General features: G+C 41.0%; 1 protein-coding gene across 1 annotated transcript in view; it reads left to right on the top strand.

Annotated features, from left to right (window-relative positions):
* Nucleotides 1-14,931, top strand: part of BBX (BBX high mobility group box domain containing) — a 111,714-nt gene that overhangs the window by 60,370 nt on the left and 36,413 nt on the right. Inside the window, exons 5-8 of the mRNA XM_082498182.1 lie at nucleotides 687-885; nucleotides 6,713-6,780; nucleotides 12,435-12,515; nucleotides 14,784-14,864. Of these exons, the coding sequence (XP_082354308.1) occupies nucleotides 687-885; nucleotides 6,713-6,780; nucleotides 12,435-12,515; nucleotides 14,784-14,864 (429 nt within the window). The remainder of the gene's footprint in view (nucleotides 1-686; nucleotides 886-6,712; nucleotides 6,781-12,434; nucleotides 12,516-14,783; nucleotides 14,865-14,931) is intronic.

A 14,931-nucleotide genomic window follows, 5' to 3' on the forward strand; every position in this document is an offset into this window, starting at 1 on the left:
GTTTTTCTGCCTCATAGCAAGAGTATAGCAAACAACTGAGAGGTGTGCTGTGTGTTCAAGGCCAAACAAAGTTTTAAATGGTCCCAGTGTATTTTATGCAGCCATGCAGCATGGTACATTTTGGAAGGAACGCTGGGGTGATGTATGAGAAGTTAGTAAAAATTAGATGATACTGGTAATGGCTTATTTTCAGTGCCTGCTTTGGGAAAGCATATACTCAAATATTCTAAAATACAGAACTGTTAGAGAAAAATGAGTGCAAGGCAAGGAGCATCATGCTGCGTTTATTGCTAAATGTATGTTTTCATTTCATTCAAACTAGAAAGTAAACAAAGATTGTACCTGCAAAAGAATTCAAGTAGGTGTTTCTTTCCCAGAGAGTGAGCATACAAGCACTGGGGTGCAGTTTGCGGCATCAGAACTTCAGCCTGCTCTGGGTGATAAACTCTCAGGAGGGGAAAGAGCAACCCCACTTCTTTAAATACAGCTCTACTTATCTTAATATTTCTTCTTACTAAATTGTGTTGGTGGTCAAACTCTAAGCATGTGATTAAACTGTTAAAAAATCAAGATATTTAAGGATTATTTACTGTATTAAATCCTCTTACACACAGTGCACTCTATTGCCCTGTGGATAGTATAATGTCATGACTGGCATGACTGGTAATTTTCCTTTTCTTTTCTAGTACAAGGATGCATTTATGAAGGCAAATCCGGGGTACAAGTGGTGCCCCACAACAAACAAACCTGTTAAAACCCAAGCATCCACTGTTACAAACAGGAAAAAACTATGGGCCTTAGCGTCAGACACTGCAAAAGATATACCAAGCCCGAGGAAAGCGACAAAAAGTGAAGAAATGCCACAGCTTAACTTCGGGATGGCAGGTGAGATTTCCATCCTTGTTACTCATAGTATCCTCATTTTGTTTGAGAATGTGGCATTGAAATTGAACTGCGATACCAGTTTTCTTTACTGCACATGGTACTATAGTGCAGATAACTTTCATGTCCCAAATCAGGTTGCCAAGACTCCAGTTAAGCCTGCATAACAACTTTCTAAAATTTTCCTTAGTGCATGATTGCTTTCAAAAGTCGGGTCCAGGTATGTGGCATCATAACCCATACGACAAATGGGGACTGGATTTGATTGATTTTTAATTCCGGCTTATCTGCTGTTAGAGATGTTAGTTTTCTAGTCAAAAAGGAAAATGCTGATTGTGTGCATTCTTTTTCTTTTTCATAGAGCATTGTAATGTGATTAGTAATTTGCTGAGTACAAAAATAATTTATGGGTGTCTATGAAGTTGGAGGTGTTAACGTTCTTGTGGATGAATGTACTCCTGGAGCTAACTTTTTGTGTTTAAATCAAGAGAAGAGTGATATAATTTCACTTAAAATATGCTCTTTTGCCCATTATACCTTGGAGGAGTGGATTCTAACCTTTTAAACATTAAAAAATAAATAAATAAATAAATCAAACCTGTGAATAAGTGTAGGTGGAACGCCTGAACTGGTGAAAGGCAGATAATCTCTCACTGCTCACTTCTCCACAAATAGCAGAACTGTTGCAATCCTGACCTTGAAATACAGAGACATTAACATTAAATACTGGGAGCTTAAGAACCTAACAGTCAAGGTAGAAAATAATTTTTCCCCCACCACCCTTTTTTTCTTTTTTTTTTTTTTTTCTTTTTTATGGTTTGGAGTTTCTAATTTTATAAATACTGATGTATTTGAAACTTTGTCATGTCCTACCTAGTTTATGACAAGTGTTGTGGCACATAGGACTTTTCTGCTGATCATGAGCTGGAGAGTGGAAAATGGTTTTATGGAACAAGTGTAAAAGGATAAAAAGGCATGTATGCCTTTTCGGCAGTATAGTGGTATGAAAATTCCTGTAATGAAATTCCTTCTCACTATGAAGAAACTGTGAAATGTGATCAAAATAAAGTTTTTTATGCTACATAGTTGTGATATATGGGAGACCAGTTCTAAAAATTACAAGCCCCTTCATCCCATTCTGCTTTCACTATCACAGGAGTAACTTCTATGCTCCTTACAGGTCTTTTGACTTAACACAAAGAACAAGTAATAGCTCTTGGTCTACCTGTCTGCCATCCCCCACCGCACCTGCTGGGTTATTCAAATGTAGAGTTTTTGGGTATAGAGAGATCTTGAATGAACACCTGTCAGAGCAGAGGACAGAGAACTTAAGAATTAATTACAAACTAATCTAATCCATTGTTTTGTCTATAGAGCCATTCATTTCTGAAGAAAGCCCTTTTGTGCTACATGTGATTTAATTATTTTATTTTTTTTTACTGCAGACTGAGCCAATGTGCATAGTAATTCATAGGGGTCTCACTCCAGTCCTCATGCCAATGAAGCCTGACTATTTCTTGAGTATAACAGTAGCTCATAAAATAACAACAGCTTCTGGCAGAGATGTTAGCAGCATCCAAATCATTACGAGTCTGCCATGCCAAATGCACTACTGTTTTGTCAACTATATACCAGTTCATGCTAAATGTGTTTTGTTGTGTTCTTCTCTCCTTGACTTCATGTGATAGTTCAGTTCAACACTGACTTTTCTATCCAGCACAATCTCTTTGAAAATCCAGGCTGTATACTAGTCAGTGAACTAAAACGTAGCTGAACCACCTCAGAAACACTTTTACCTTTGAAACACCACTGACTTGTCTTGCATCTTCAAAGCAGATAGCTTCCTTAGGATAGGGACTATATGATTCCAGAATCATTCCAGGAAAGCTGTTTTACTTGTTGGTAGTTGTTCATCCTGTCTTGATTGCTTTTTACATATTACATTTCATTTTGGAAAATGTAATATAGAGAAAGATCTTCCTTTATTTTTTTTTTTTTTTTTACGTCTCACACAGGCCATCTCTCCTTTATTTTTGGCGTTCCAACAATAAACCACCCCACTTTTAAGCCTCTCTGTCATTGTGTCAAGAACCTGAGGTGTGGCACCTGCAGCCCCACTAATGGTGTCCTTGTTCATCCAGCCTGGAAGTTGTAATTGAGCAAGTTTTTCTCATGACATGGCTCACCTGTGATCTGTTGTAGGGCATAGGGCAAAGACAACTGCTCTTCACAGGTGAATGTGACCACTGCAGCATCTACCTTCACAGCAACCGAGCTAAGTGAGCAGCAGCTTTGCTATACAAATGTGCAAGATTTCCAATACTTTCACATTTCTACATCAGAAGAAAACCATCTGAGCCAAAAAGCTTTTTAGTGAAGAAGACGGTGGAAAAAAGACACTTCCTTGAGGAGGCAATATCTTGATAGAGATGCAAATTTTGGTTTTTAGAAGGAAGCTTAATTCTGCACCCAGGTAGAAGTTAGTTGAAACTGGTATCTGCTAGCCTTCTTTCTGCTTAGTTCTTCCTCAGTTCATTCTTTCCTCTGGCTGAAGAATTGTGGTGATGATGAACCAGCCATCCTGCTGAGTATCTAAGAAGACCAATACTAACGAAGTATGTAATTCCCAAATAATGAGATGTTTTTAAGTTTCATTGATATCTAAAGCTGTTGAGAAAGTCACGAATCGCCTCCCGTTCTGCAAGTCAAATGTGTGTGCTATTTTCTCACTACTGTTGATTTAACTGTAAATTGCTCTAAGATACCACTTAAAATTCTTAATTTTTCATACCAATAAGGTCTTAGTGCCATAAGAGAACCATTGTTGTGCTGAGAAGGCAATATAAACATATGGCAATGTTTGCATATGTACATTTTGTCTTCCCTTAGATCAAGTTATTTTGTAATTTGAAACCTTAGTGGAAGGATTTTTGTTTTTATCATGATCAGACATCTAAGCACCCGCCCTCTGCTACAGCTGCAGCATAAGTATTCCAGTTCTTTAAGCACCAAATTAAACTTTCACTTTCCACTTAGCTGTTGGTTTTTTCCTTCCCCTTAATTTTTATATTTAAATAAACAGTCTAAGTATTTGCTTACTTGGGGAAAAGGCAGTCCTATCTTTGCCCTGTTATGTTAAGCTACTTATTTGAAGGACAGAAAGCTGAGACCGCCAAGAAGATATTTAGAAGAGGGGGAAGAATTTTAGAGCCATACTGGGTGGTCTCCAGTTGTCCAAAACTGAGCAGGGGGAAGAAGGTAACTAAAGTGAAGCACAAGAGAGCAGCTGGGAGCCGTCAGTGTGATGTGGGCATAAGAAAGTGCTGTACTGCAGTGTGTCAGGCAAAGTGTTTTCAGGAACTGTAGAAGAGAGTTAATGCCACTGAACAGAGCACAGCTCATCTGATGTGTGTGCCCTGCTGGTCATTGACGTACAAGAAAGATGAACTCCACCTGGAATAACTGGAGAGGAGAGCTACAGGGATCACTGGGACCGTGGGAGATGGACATGCTTGATGACATCAGGAGATCTTGATTTGCTTAGACTAGGAAAGCAAGTGGAAGAAGAGTAGGGTGACTCCTGTAAAGGCAGAAGAGGGAAATACTGTTTAGAAATACCGTAGAACAGTTCTTTAATCTTAAAGATGCAGGCACCAGATAAAATGTGTACCACCTGGCCCTGAGTCAATTTAAGCTGACAACTGGAAGAAAGCTCTTAATGCTTAGATTTGGGTTCTGCAACAGCCTTCCAATGGGAATAAAGAAAGTAGAAAGCAACGAGCCAAGCCCTTAGTGTTTAACGTGAAGCTCAGTAAGTTTGAGATCTCTGGAGATCTCTTGCTGCCTCTCCTTCCTCCAAATTAACTCGCTGCTCAGGCATTATCTTTCAAGATACATGTTCACATGTCTCTTCTTAATTGCTCTCATGTCCTCTTGTTTGAAGCACTGAACAGTTTCTGATCAAGTATTTTGATGGCAAAAAGTGCTGTGCTGACAGGATCACTTCACTTATGAATTGTACGTAGGTATTTGCTGGCCCTTCCTATTTTCTGTCTCCGTATCTTCAACCACTTCTTGTTACTAGATCCTGCACTTCTGATAGTGCCTTGTTTCTTTGTAGAAACTTATTATCTTTTGTTCCCTTTTTATTATTTAAAAGTAAAAAGGTTTAAAAATAAAGCTAGCAAAAAGCCCCACACACCTACTACCTGTTTATTATGGTAAAGGAAAAATGTAATGCCAATTGAACACTGGTTTTGAAGCTAGATGCTATTTAGGCTGTGTTCTTAAGGTAATAAGCCACTCTTCTATGCTTGAGCTAGTGGATGAGCCTGATTTATTCACATTGTTTTGCTCTGCTTCTATTTACTGCTGTTTTAAGAGAGTATTGAAAAAACCCTATGAGTGTCACTGCAAGATACTGTCTGAGGGAGAACTTTTGGCACCATCTGTGGTATTGAATTAAACAGCACTAGTGAGTATTCCCGTGAACTGGACCTTGATAATCTGTAGTACTAAATCATTTGGAGGTTTACAGGTACAGGTTTGGCCTATGTCAGCTGAAAAGCTCAACAAATTCCTCAGCATCACTCATGAGTGGGAATGGGCCAGGGGATTTCCCAGTAGACATTTTGGATGCAGCTATTCTGCCTCCAAATTTTGCATAACAAAATGCAACCAAACGGACAAGAGTAATTGTGCCAGTTGGCCTCCGTTCTAGGGAATGATCCTGGGCACATGTAATTATTGTTGTGGAGAGAGGTTTTGTATAGTTTAGTGAAAGGAAATTGGGAAACATGAGTGCATGCTTAGTGAAACCTGGGGAAGGTTACTTATGAGACCATCATTACTGAAGTTGGTGTCTCAGCAATACAGCGAGGATAATGCTTCCCTTTCTCTCACACTGTGGCTGTTGTGCAAGACATTTGGGCCACAAACTGTCTCCCCCTCTCTACATGACATTCTGTTAAATCAGGCCCCTGCATTGCTTCCAAGGCACTCCCCCAAACTCAATTAGTCTTCATAACGATGAAGAGCAACCACTGTTCTGAGTGGAAAAGCCACTCCGTGAGTAATGCAGTCCCGATGCTCGTTGCTTTCACTTCTTGTTGTCGTTTTCTGAGCTCCTGAGGTGCGAGAAGGCTGGAGGCGAGAAGCTGTCAGCATCAAATACTCAGAGAAAGAACATTTATATCTCCATTTTACTTTCCTCAATTATATATTGTATTGGCAGGGCAACAAGTAGGCAGGCAGCTTGCCTGGCCAGCGCCTGTGCTGTTCTGGCACAGAGAATTAAGCACTTCATGCTTCAGAGCTGTCAGGCTGGCACTTTTCGCCAGTAAATGCAGCTCTAAATTAAAGCTAAATGAAAATAGAAATTTTGCTTCAGAGCTTGATCATGTCATTTTGTTCCATCCTTTTACTTGTTCAGTGGCTAAGGAAGGGAACCACTCCCTCAACAGGAGCATTCATTGAGTTATAAACATGTGCAATATTAGAGCATCTTTGTGTATATTTATGTATGAGATCATTACAGTTGCTGTTTAAAGATATCCATCTCTGTAGTACATAAAACCTTTGGCAGTAAAATTGTAAATCCACGCAATGGGGTGTTAAGCACACAAATCCAATTAAATCCTTCAAACAGCTTTGAAAGCCTCTCCCAGAGGGTACAGAAATGGTTATTTGTGATTCTCTTGAACTGCCTTTTATGGCAACTTGCTTAGAGTGTCTGTGACAAGTAGTCTTCTGGGGGTTTAACGCTGCAAATGGTAGGTTCTTTAAACAAGCAAATGAATAAGCTTAAGACTTGGTTTTACTCTTTTAACAGATCCTACACAAATGGGAGGCCTGAGTATGCTGCTTCTTGCAGGGGAACATGCCCTGACTGCACAAGAGGTGAGGAACACTCTTCTCTCCCTTATCATGAGCCCTCAGTTTAAAGAGAGCTCTGAAGAGGAATATTTGACCAGTGGGAAATGAAATTTAAGATACATCTTGGGTAACCCCAGGTGGGACTGAAGTGCGAGCCCTGTGACATGAGTCTCGTATCCCAACCGTGAACGTAGAGGTTGGGCCCAGTTTTTATATCAGCTCAATATTAACTCTGCTAACTGAATATTTGATCAGATCGGGCAAGTCTGTCCCCTGAGAGGATACTGTCACAGGCAGAAGGGTTGAAATACAGTGACTGCGTTAACAAACGGGTGGTTTGCAAGCTTTTTTGGGAAAGGATTTCATATGCTTGTGCAGTGCCTCACACAACAGTGGCCTTGGCACTAATAAAAAAAGTGAGGAGGGTTTCTTTGTTGTTGTTGTTGTGAGGAAAAGCAACAATTAACTATCTGTATGGGATAGCCCCAAATGCAAAATGTGTAGTGCATTTGAGATGGATTGCTCCTGTACTGCCAAGACTGAGCCAAGACTCCTTAATGCTTTGCACACCAGTTTGAGCAGTGGAAGTCTTTGTGCAGATGCGGGCATTGGCTTTCTGTGCTGCTGCATGAAAAATAAGAAACACTAGGGTAAGGTTGGAAAAGAAGTGAAACGAAATTTATTAATTTCTGCTAAAATGAGAATGTCCTGTAGTTTTCAAACTTTTAATCTCTCGGCTGGGAGTTTAAAAACTGTTTTTACTATGCTGTTATGTTTAAATGAGTGGGAAGGTGTACTGTAGTCACAGATACTCAGTTCCATTAAGCAGGGTCATTGCTATGACCTTGTGAATGGAGCCAGAAATTAGCCCATACTTACTAATGGATTACCATATTTTAATTGTCCTGCACTATCAGAGAAGCGGGTAAGTGTCAAAGTACTTTCCCAGGGAACAAAACTGCGTATCTCTGATTCTTCCAGAGGGTCCCCTATGTAAAATATGTCCTCCAGAACAGTCTGGGTTCTTGGTATTCTCAAAGGGACCCAAATGGATGAAGTTCAGTGCTCCTAACTGCAGATCAGCAGGAATTAAGTCTCCAGCTGTGCTTCTGTGCACTGGGAAACTTCCTCAGTTTCTTTGCATGGCAGCCCTGGTGTGTCTTCCATTTCCCTTTGTTTCCTTTGGATTCAATGTTTCAGTGGCGATTAGATTCGGAGCAAATATTTCTTAGGCTTGTGTTTCCCCAAATGCAGTAAAGATCGTAAACCTACTTAGACTTGGATAACTGAACAGCACTTCTGGCTTCCCATCCTCAGGCGTGTGGACAGAGGAAACATAAAATGTTCATCTTCACATGCCTATGGGACAACCTGTGGTTGGATTTCCATGCTTATGCTTGAAAACAGTTTCACACTCAAACCAGCATTTGGGACGTTAGCAGAACATGCTAGGAGGTGGTATGACAGGCTCAGTAGAAAACTCCAGAATTCATTGTAGAATTGGTATGCTGCTTTCCTCGTCGGTGGAGGGAGGTTAGTTGTGTTGTATTATAGTTGGTATTGACGTGGGGGAGAATTTGGTATACTAAGTTGGCAGCTGAGGTATTGTCAATGAAGAGGTTCAGAAGTTCCTTAACTATGGAAAATACAGGTATTGTTTTTATATGTATGTAAGTATGTAAATATAGGTTGTATATCTAAAACCCTGGCATTTCTATTTAAAAAGACAGTTGCAATGTCATTTTTAAAAGAATGCTCTAAATGATATTATGTAGTCTTCATAATCATTAAAGCATGTGTGTGTACATGTAAGATACACATGCATATACATGTTTCTTAAACTGGAGGACTGCCAGACATAAGATTACCTGTCTTAAAAATTGTTAATAGAAAGGAGAGCAGCAGTGGCACAGTTTGCTCAGAACTTGGGAGAAGATGAGGGAAATTTTACTTAGATGTCTGCCACGTAAATGCATTCAACGCCCACCAATTTTCTGTCAAGTATATGTTAAATGGATGTATAGGGACTTTTCAAGTCGGGTGTTTAACCTTCACATTGTCAGAAGCCCAGATGTCAGGTAACAAAGTGAACAGGCACCAGCGGGAGGATGGGAAAGAGGCACAACAGCAGTATTCACAAAATTGCCTTGAGGCTTCAGTTGCCATCTCTGTACGTCGCCAGTTACATTCCTGTTGTATTTTGTTCAATGGACTAAAGAGTTTTTCTTCTGATAACAGAATTCAGTATGGGTACATGATTGATTTCCAAGCGGTGGCTGGAGTTACTAAGCAGACAGGCATAGAAGCCACAGGCCTTACCAGCAGTAAATAAAGGACTTGGATATATGCAATGAGTTTCCACCTGGCTTTTGGGTTCTTTCATCAGTTACACAAGACTATGGAGTGTATATGAGCATATTTTGTGGAACACCTGAGCAGAAACGCCAGACGTGTCTGCTCCAGCAGCTGTCCTTGTGCTAAGTAGAGCCCGGTCCTCGCAGTGGGTATATTAGCAGAAAGCCTGAAGCTGGGTGAGGAGCCCTCCTTGCTTGACCGCTCACCTCCCTCTCTGCACATCTCCCTTACTCGCCCGTCAGGCCCTTTCCTTGCCTTACAGCAGCACCTAGTGGCCTGTCTGTAGGTTACTGCCCAGAAATCCTGGAATTCGTAGTCTAAGTTCGAAATCTGTCTCTTCTACCACTTTCCTCCTTTGCCGCTGCCTGGTACATCAGGACGGCATTAAAGCCACATCAGTCAGTGCAGAAGGTGAGCCACGGGCTGTCCATCGCCTTCGTTTGGCATGATCTGTTTTAGAGCAGGTTACGGTAACCTGCAGGGAAAGGGAGGCTGCGGAGGTGTTATCCTTGCGGCTTCGTTCTCTTCCAGAACAAAAGGTTACTGTGCACGCCATGCCAGGTCTGTGCAGGGTGGTGTTGTCCAGGGCGTAAATCAGAAGTGAAAAATATCTCGGTGCAGCTGAGGGTAAGCTGGGAGGAGGCAAGAAGAGAAGAAGTGAGGAGATGTTGAGGATGTTTTATTACGGCAGGAAATGAGACGTAGGCAATGGCACTATCTGAGTGTCCATTCCCTCCAGTAATCGTTTTAACGCTTTGATCAGGTTCAGCCTGGCAGAGGTTAGAAGTCCTGGAGATGATAACTTTACCACAAGTCAGGAGTGTGTGGGGAGCACCAGAGTAGAAGAAAACAGCTCAAATTAATGCTTCTGTCAAGTAAAGGCAACAGCATTCACTTTCTAGAGATAACAGAAATTGATAGGAAAAGTGTAGCTGTTCTAACCACAAAAGCATCTCTCAAGTTACTGGGCACCAGCAATCTGTCCTTTACACACAAAGCGGTAGGAGACCGGGCTTCACACCTTCCACAGCTTGTGGTTCCCAAACCACAAGGTGAACAAGCTGTGCCCGACCCCAGCACACGGCCTCAGAGGCAGCGAGACGGCTCATCCTTCCTCTCTGCACCCGCCCGGGGAGCGAGTGAGTGCCTTACACCCTTGTGTCGCAGGGGCTGAGCCATCATAGCCCCTCTTGGGGAGGGCTTCCCCACTCCAGCACGGTGCTCCTGGGGTGGTGTGGGTCAATGGATCCCAACTCAGAGCTGGTTTGTGCCATGCCAGCTCGGGCATCTGTTGACACTTTTGTGTGGACGTGTCCCTAGGTAGGCGGAGAAAGCTGCGAAGCCGCCGTCTCCTTTCCTGCGGGTGGGCAGAGTTCAGGCATGCGTGGCCCTGCAGCGCCTGCCGCGGGGAGCGGGGAGGTTTCACACGGCTTCCTTGTTCACATCGCTTCTCCTAAGCAAAATAGTTCCCTTTCGTACAGCTCATGGAATAGGCTTCACTTGCAAACAGACTGCTTCAACAGACACAGCAAACAAAACTACATAAAGCAGGTGGTCAAACTGCAGAAAATGTAAGTTGTATGGGGAACCAAATCCCAAATTTGGTTATTCCTGGGAGAAGTGGCCTGAAATCACCAAATGAGTGCTCAGACATGCAAGTAGCATCCTTATATATTTCACACCAGTGCAGAGACTCAGACCTTCAGAGACTGGTCACTCAACAGCAGCAAGATTGGTATGTATCCCTGGTGCAATCCACACCAATGCTGGGGCACAGACGTCTTAAACAGGTCATAAAGAAACATGAGAAAAGCAGTAAGAAACATTACATCCGTGAAAACAGTAACACAAACCATTGAAAAAACAAAAGACAGGCGTTAAAAATACATTCTCTGTAACCCTTAGGGTTGGTGTACTCCCGTAGTACACTGATAAAACATCCTGCTTGGTGTTTAATAAATATAATGGAAGCATAGATCACAGGAGGCACTGCTACTGCTTGGTTTTATGGTGGGAAGAAACAAGTTCAACTGTGTACATAAGCAAATTGTGTGGTACCGTTCCCCTTGGCTGTGGGTCGCTACACTTGGATTTAGTGTTTTCAGGGGAGTATGGGTAACAGATTCCTAAAACGAAATGCCACTGGTGCTACTGCAGGGCTTAAGCATCTCAGACAAAGAGCAGCAGGAGCAGCGGTACGAGCTGCATGTGCTGTAGGCCTGCTTATTCTGTGGTGCTTTGTGCTTACCAGCAACAGATGCAGTTTGCTAGCTAAATCTCGTGTGTGCACTCGCTAGTAAATGCCATTGACATACTTGTTTTGGTAATAAATAAGAGAAGAAACACGTTTGCATCGAAATGTTTTAAATAAACTGAAATTTCATGAAAAATTTAAATGGTTAGGGTAATAAAATTCCATCCTGTTACTTTCGTAAAATCCCACCAGGCTTCCTTCCTTTCTTCCACTTCCTGTAAGCCATGTTACCTACTTTATTTTATAGTAGCAGTACCTTATGCTTCTAGGAGTTTCACGTGTAAATCTTTTACATTCAAATGTGACATTTAATGAGTGTATCATATTTGATACAATTCCTTTACAGAATGATGCACATTTCTGGCTAATAAGAGTAATACGGCTAAGGTCGGTGTTAATTTGAATAAGGCTGTTGATTTTGAATAGTCATTTCTTTGTATTTTGATTTCAGAAGTTATGACTCTTTCTTGCACTGTTTCTCATAAGCACCCCTAAATGGATGTTTAGGTACATTATTTGAGCAATTTTAGGCTTGTGGTACCCTTAACTACTTATTTTCATGCTCTCAGGTGATTGGGGATTATTTTTCTAATAAGTATTTCTGTCACTTAGCAACCCTCAGTGTCTTCAGGGTTTTTTTTAGCTTCTAAGTAATTTTTGTATTCCAAATGGTAGTACAAATTACAGATATAGCAGTGTTGATAGCATCACCAATACCAGGTAGTTGTGTGTGTAGCCCAATATCATCAGTTTAGTATTCTGTTTAGTATTCAGTTTATTATTCTGTTGCATTCTCTTGCAAAGTTTGGAATTATAGAAGAAAAAAATCCCTGGTAGTTTTGTGGTCTTTCTTCTTAGGTGATTTTCAAATGCATTAAAATGGGTGCTAAACTGTGTTTTCACCTATAAATTTGATTCAACCTGTCTGGGGCAGTGAAACATTAGATTGCCCATCTTCTCTTAAACACTGCTTTTTGTTACTGCTGCCTGGTATTTTGTTTTGTTCCCTGTTGTTCTTAGCTTCAAAGAAGTACCTTTGATGTCTGACTCTGCACACTCCTTGTTTCAGATTTCCTCGGGTACTTGCCATTCTGATGCAACTAATTCTACGGAAACCTGTCAGAAGTCGTCATTGTTTCAGTTTGCAGAGGTGAGTTTCTTTAAAAAGGGTTGTCTTCCCCAGCATTTTCCTTCTAAGAAGCATCCGATTTTCAGCTGAAAGAGAAATCGGAAATCTTTAACTAAAATTCATGCTTTTGTTGGTTCCTTCTTTTTGGGTTTATAGGACTGGATCATTTACCAGGTAGATAGGTCAGACTGGAAGGGCAGGAGAGTGTGTTTAGGAACATGGTGGGAACCCTAGTGCAATAATGGAACTGTGGTTTAAGCAGTAATTTAGAGATGTGTCATGCCTGCATTTAAACTAGAGTCTTACTAGCTGAAGTTTTAACATGTATATTTGGATGTTACAGTATGTCCTTTATCTATCTTGGCTGCTTTAGTTGTTTCCTCCATCAAAAATAACTTGTAGATCTGGAATTTCCAAGCTTTTCTTCTATTCTATATCCACCAAATAGCTCTATGCAACTATGCTTTAGCTTTGCAATGTATGTTTTCATCAACGTATTTCCAGGTATTGCTAGAAGTGCAACTGGTGTTTTGCTGTTGGGTTTGTTGGGTTGTGGGTTTTTTTGTTTTTAAAGTAGATGCTATTTCATCCAAGTTCTAATGGATTTCATTGACATAATTAACATGACAAGAATGAGGTTGCAAAGACTCCTGGTCCTCTGCAAGCATCACTTGCTTGTTTATATCTTTCCAACTTTTTTGAAATTATCATCAAGTGACACACAAATATTTAGCTATATAAATATTGGTTGTACAGGATGCTGGGTGATGTTTGAGTAAATGTATATGGAAATAAATTTTGCCATAGCAGGGGCTTTTTTGTTACGTGTTTTCACACCAGCCGTGAATCTGACTCCTGTGTCTTTAATACTCATTGCTGTGTGCACCTTCATACTCCTCCCTGAACATCATCTCTTATGGAACAGATATGTTGCAATCCTAGCATGCAGAAAGTGGGAATTTTTTTGTTTTGTGTTTGTTTTAATGCCAACCCACAAGACCTTGAGTTCCAACTCAAGATCCGAGGCTTTCAAAATGTATTAGAAATAAAACACTGATCCTTTCTTTCTGATTAAAAGTAATGGCCACAGTGAAGTACATAACCTGTAACTAGGCTCTCAAACAGCCTGCTGGCTTTTCTTGTTAGGAAGAAGAAATGCCTGGTGTGCCAACAATACTTAGAAGCTTCTTAAAATTGGTTAATTCCAGTGTCGCTTACGATAGTTCTATGGTAATAATTCATCATCCATTTTCCAGTATTTCTAAGATGCTTTTGGATACTTATACTGTCAGTTGAGCAATGTCATACTTTGTATAGTTCCTCTTTGATAACGGTCTGTTTCTTGAACTTCCCTGTTAAGTCTTTCAAAAAGTAAGACAAATACCAGCTCACTTAATTGTTTCAGTTCATTTTACAGTGCCCAAGCAGGAAAATGCTAGAGCTGCGTGGTAGTAAGCAGGAATTGTGCTGTGAGCTGCAAGATATGCTCTTGCTAAGGGCTTGTGACCTCTGGCTTTTCCTTACCCCTCAAAGAAGAATTTCAGTGGGTGCCAGGAAACAGCTCATCTGCACCGCTGAAACTGGCAGTTTAGAAGTAGCTCATTGATGATCGGTAATTAGAAATGCATATTAGCTAGTCTTCCTTTTCAAGGATGTTAAACACCCTTTAGTGAGGCTGCACCTAACCAGTGTATGGTAGGTATGTGTGTCAATGGCACAATAATTGGTACTCGTACCAAGGTCTGACGTTAATCAGAGGTGCCATTTGCAACAAAAATAACTGACACAAGTTAAACAGTGTAAAACACAGTTACCTTAGGTCTGGAATAGAACTGGTATCTCAAAAGTACCTGCACACGTTGTGTGCTGGTCCATACTTACCTTCCTTGCTAAGTAGCAATTTGTGCTCTATCAGCACCACCATTGTGCAGCCTCAGGTCTTTCACTGAACTGTGAAATACAATATAGCATTAAGTTTTTGTTGCTAATCCTCTTTTGACATATCAGCAGGCAAATAAAAGCCCTTCAAAAAAAGTCTTAGCCTGTTTTATTGATCCTAGGAAAGATTTTCCTTGTGAAAAATAATTGGTGATCACCTTTTCACAGATGTCACCCATTTGTGTCTCCTGGCAAGCAGATACTGTTCTGTGTACGGGTGTGCTGGGACTCATTTGCATGCTCTTAGGTACCAGAAGTCTTTCTGTATGATGGATCAGAAATTTGGCACGATGAAGTTTGATATTGAAACTGAAGAGTTAGGTAATACAAACATAATTGTTTCCCTGACAGATCTCTTCAAGCACATCACAGCCTGGCGTCCCGGGACCTGTAAAACAAACCGAGGAGTCTGCATTGTTTCAGTTTGCTGAGGTATAATGGCTGAAATATGGTGGGGGAGGATGGGAGGAAGCGAGGAACCAGTAAGAGTTGTAACTGA

The sequence above is a fragment of the Vanellus vanellus genome (assembly GCF_965231255.1).
Source record: "Vanellus vanellus genome assembly, chromosome: 1".
NCBI lineage: Eukaryota > Metazoa > Chordata > Aves > Charadriiformes > Charadriidae > Vanellus > Vanellus vanellus.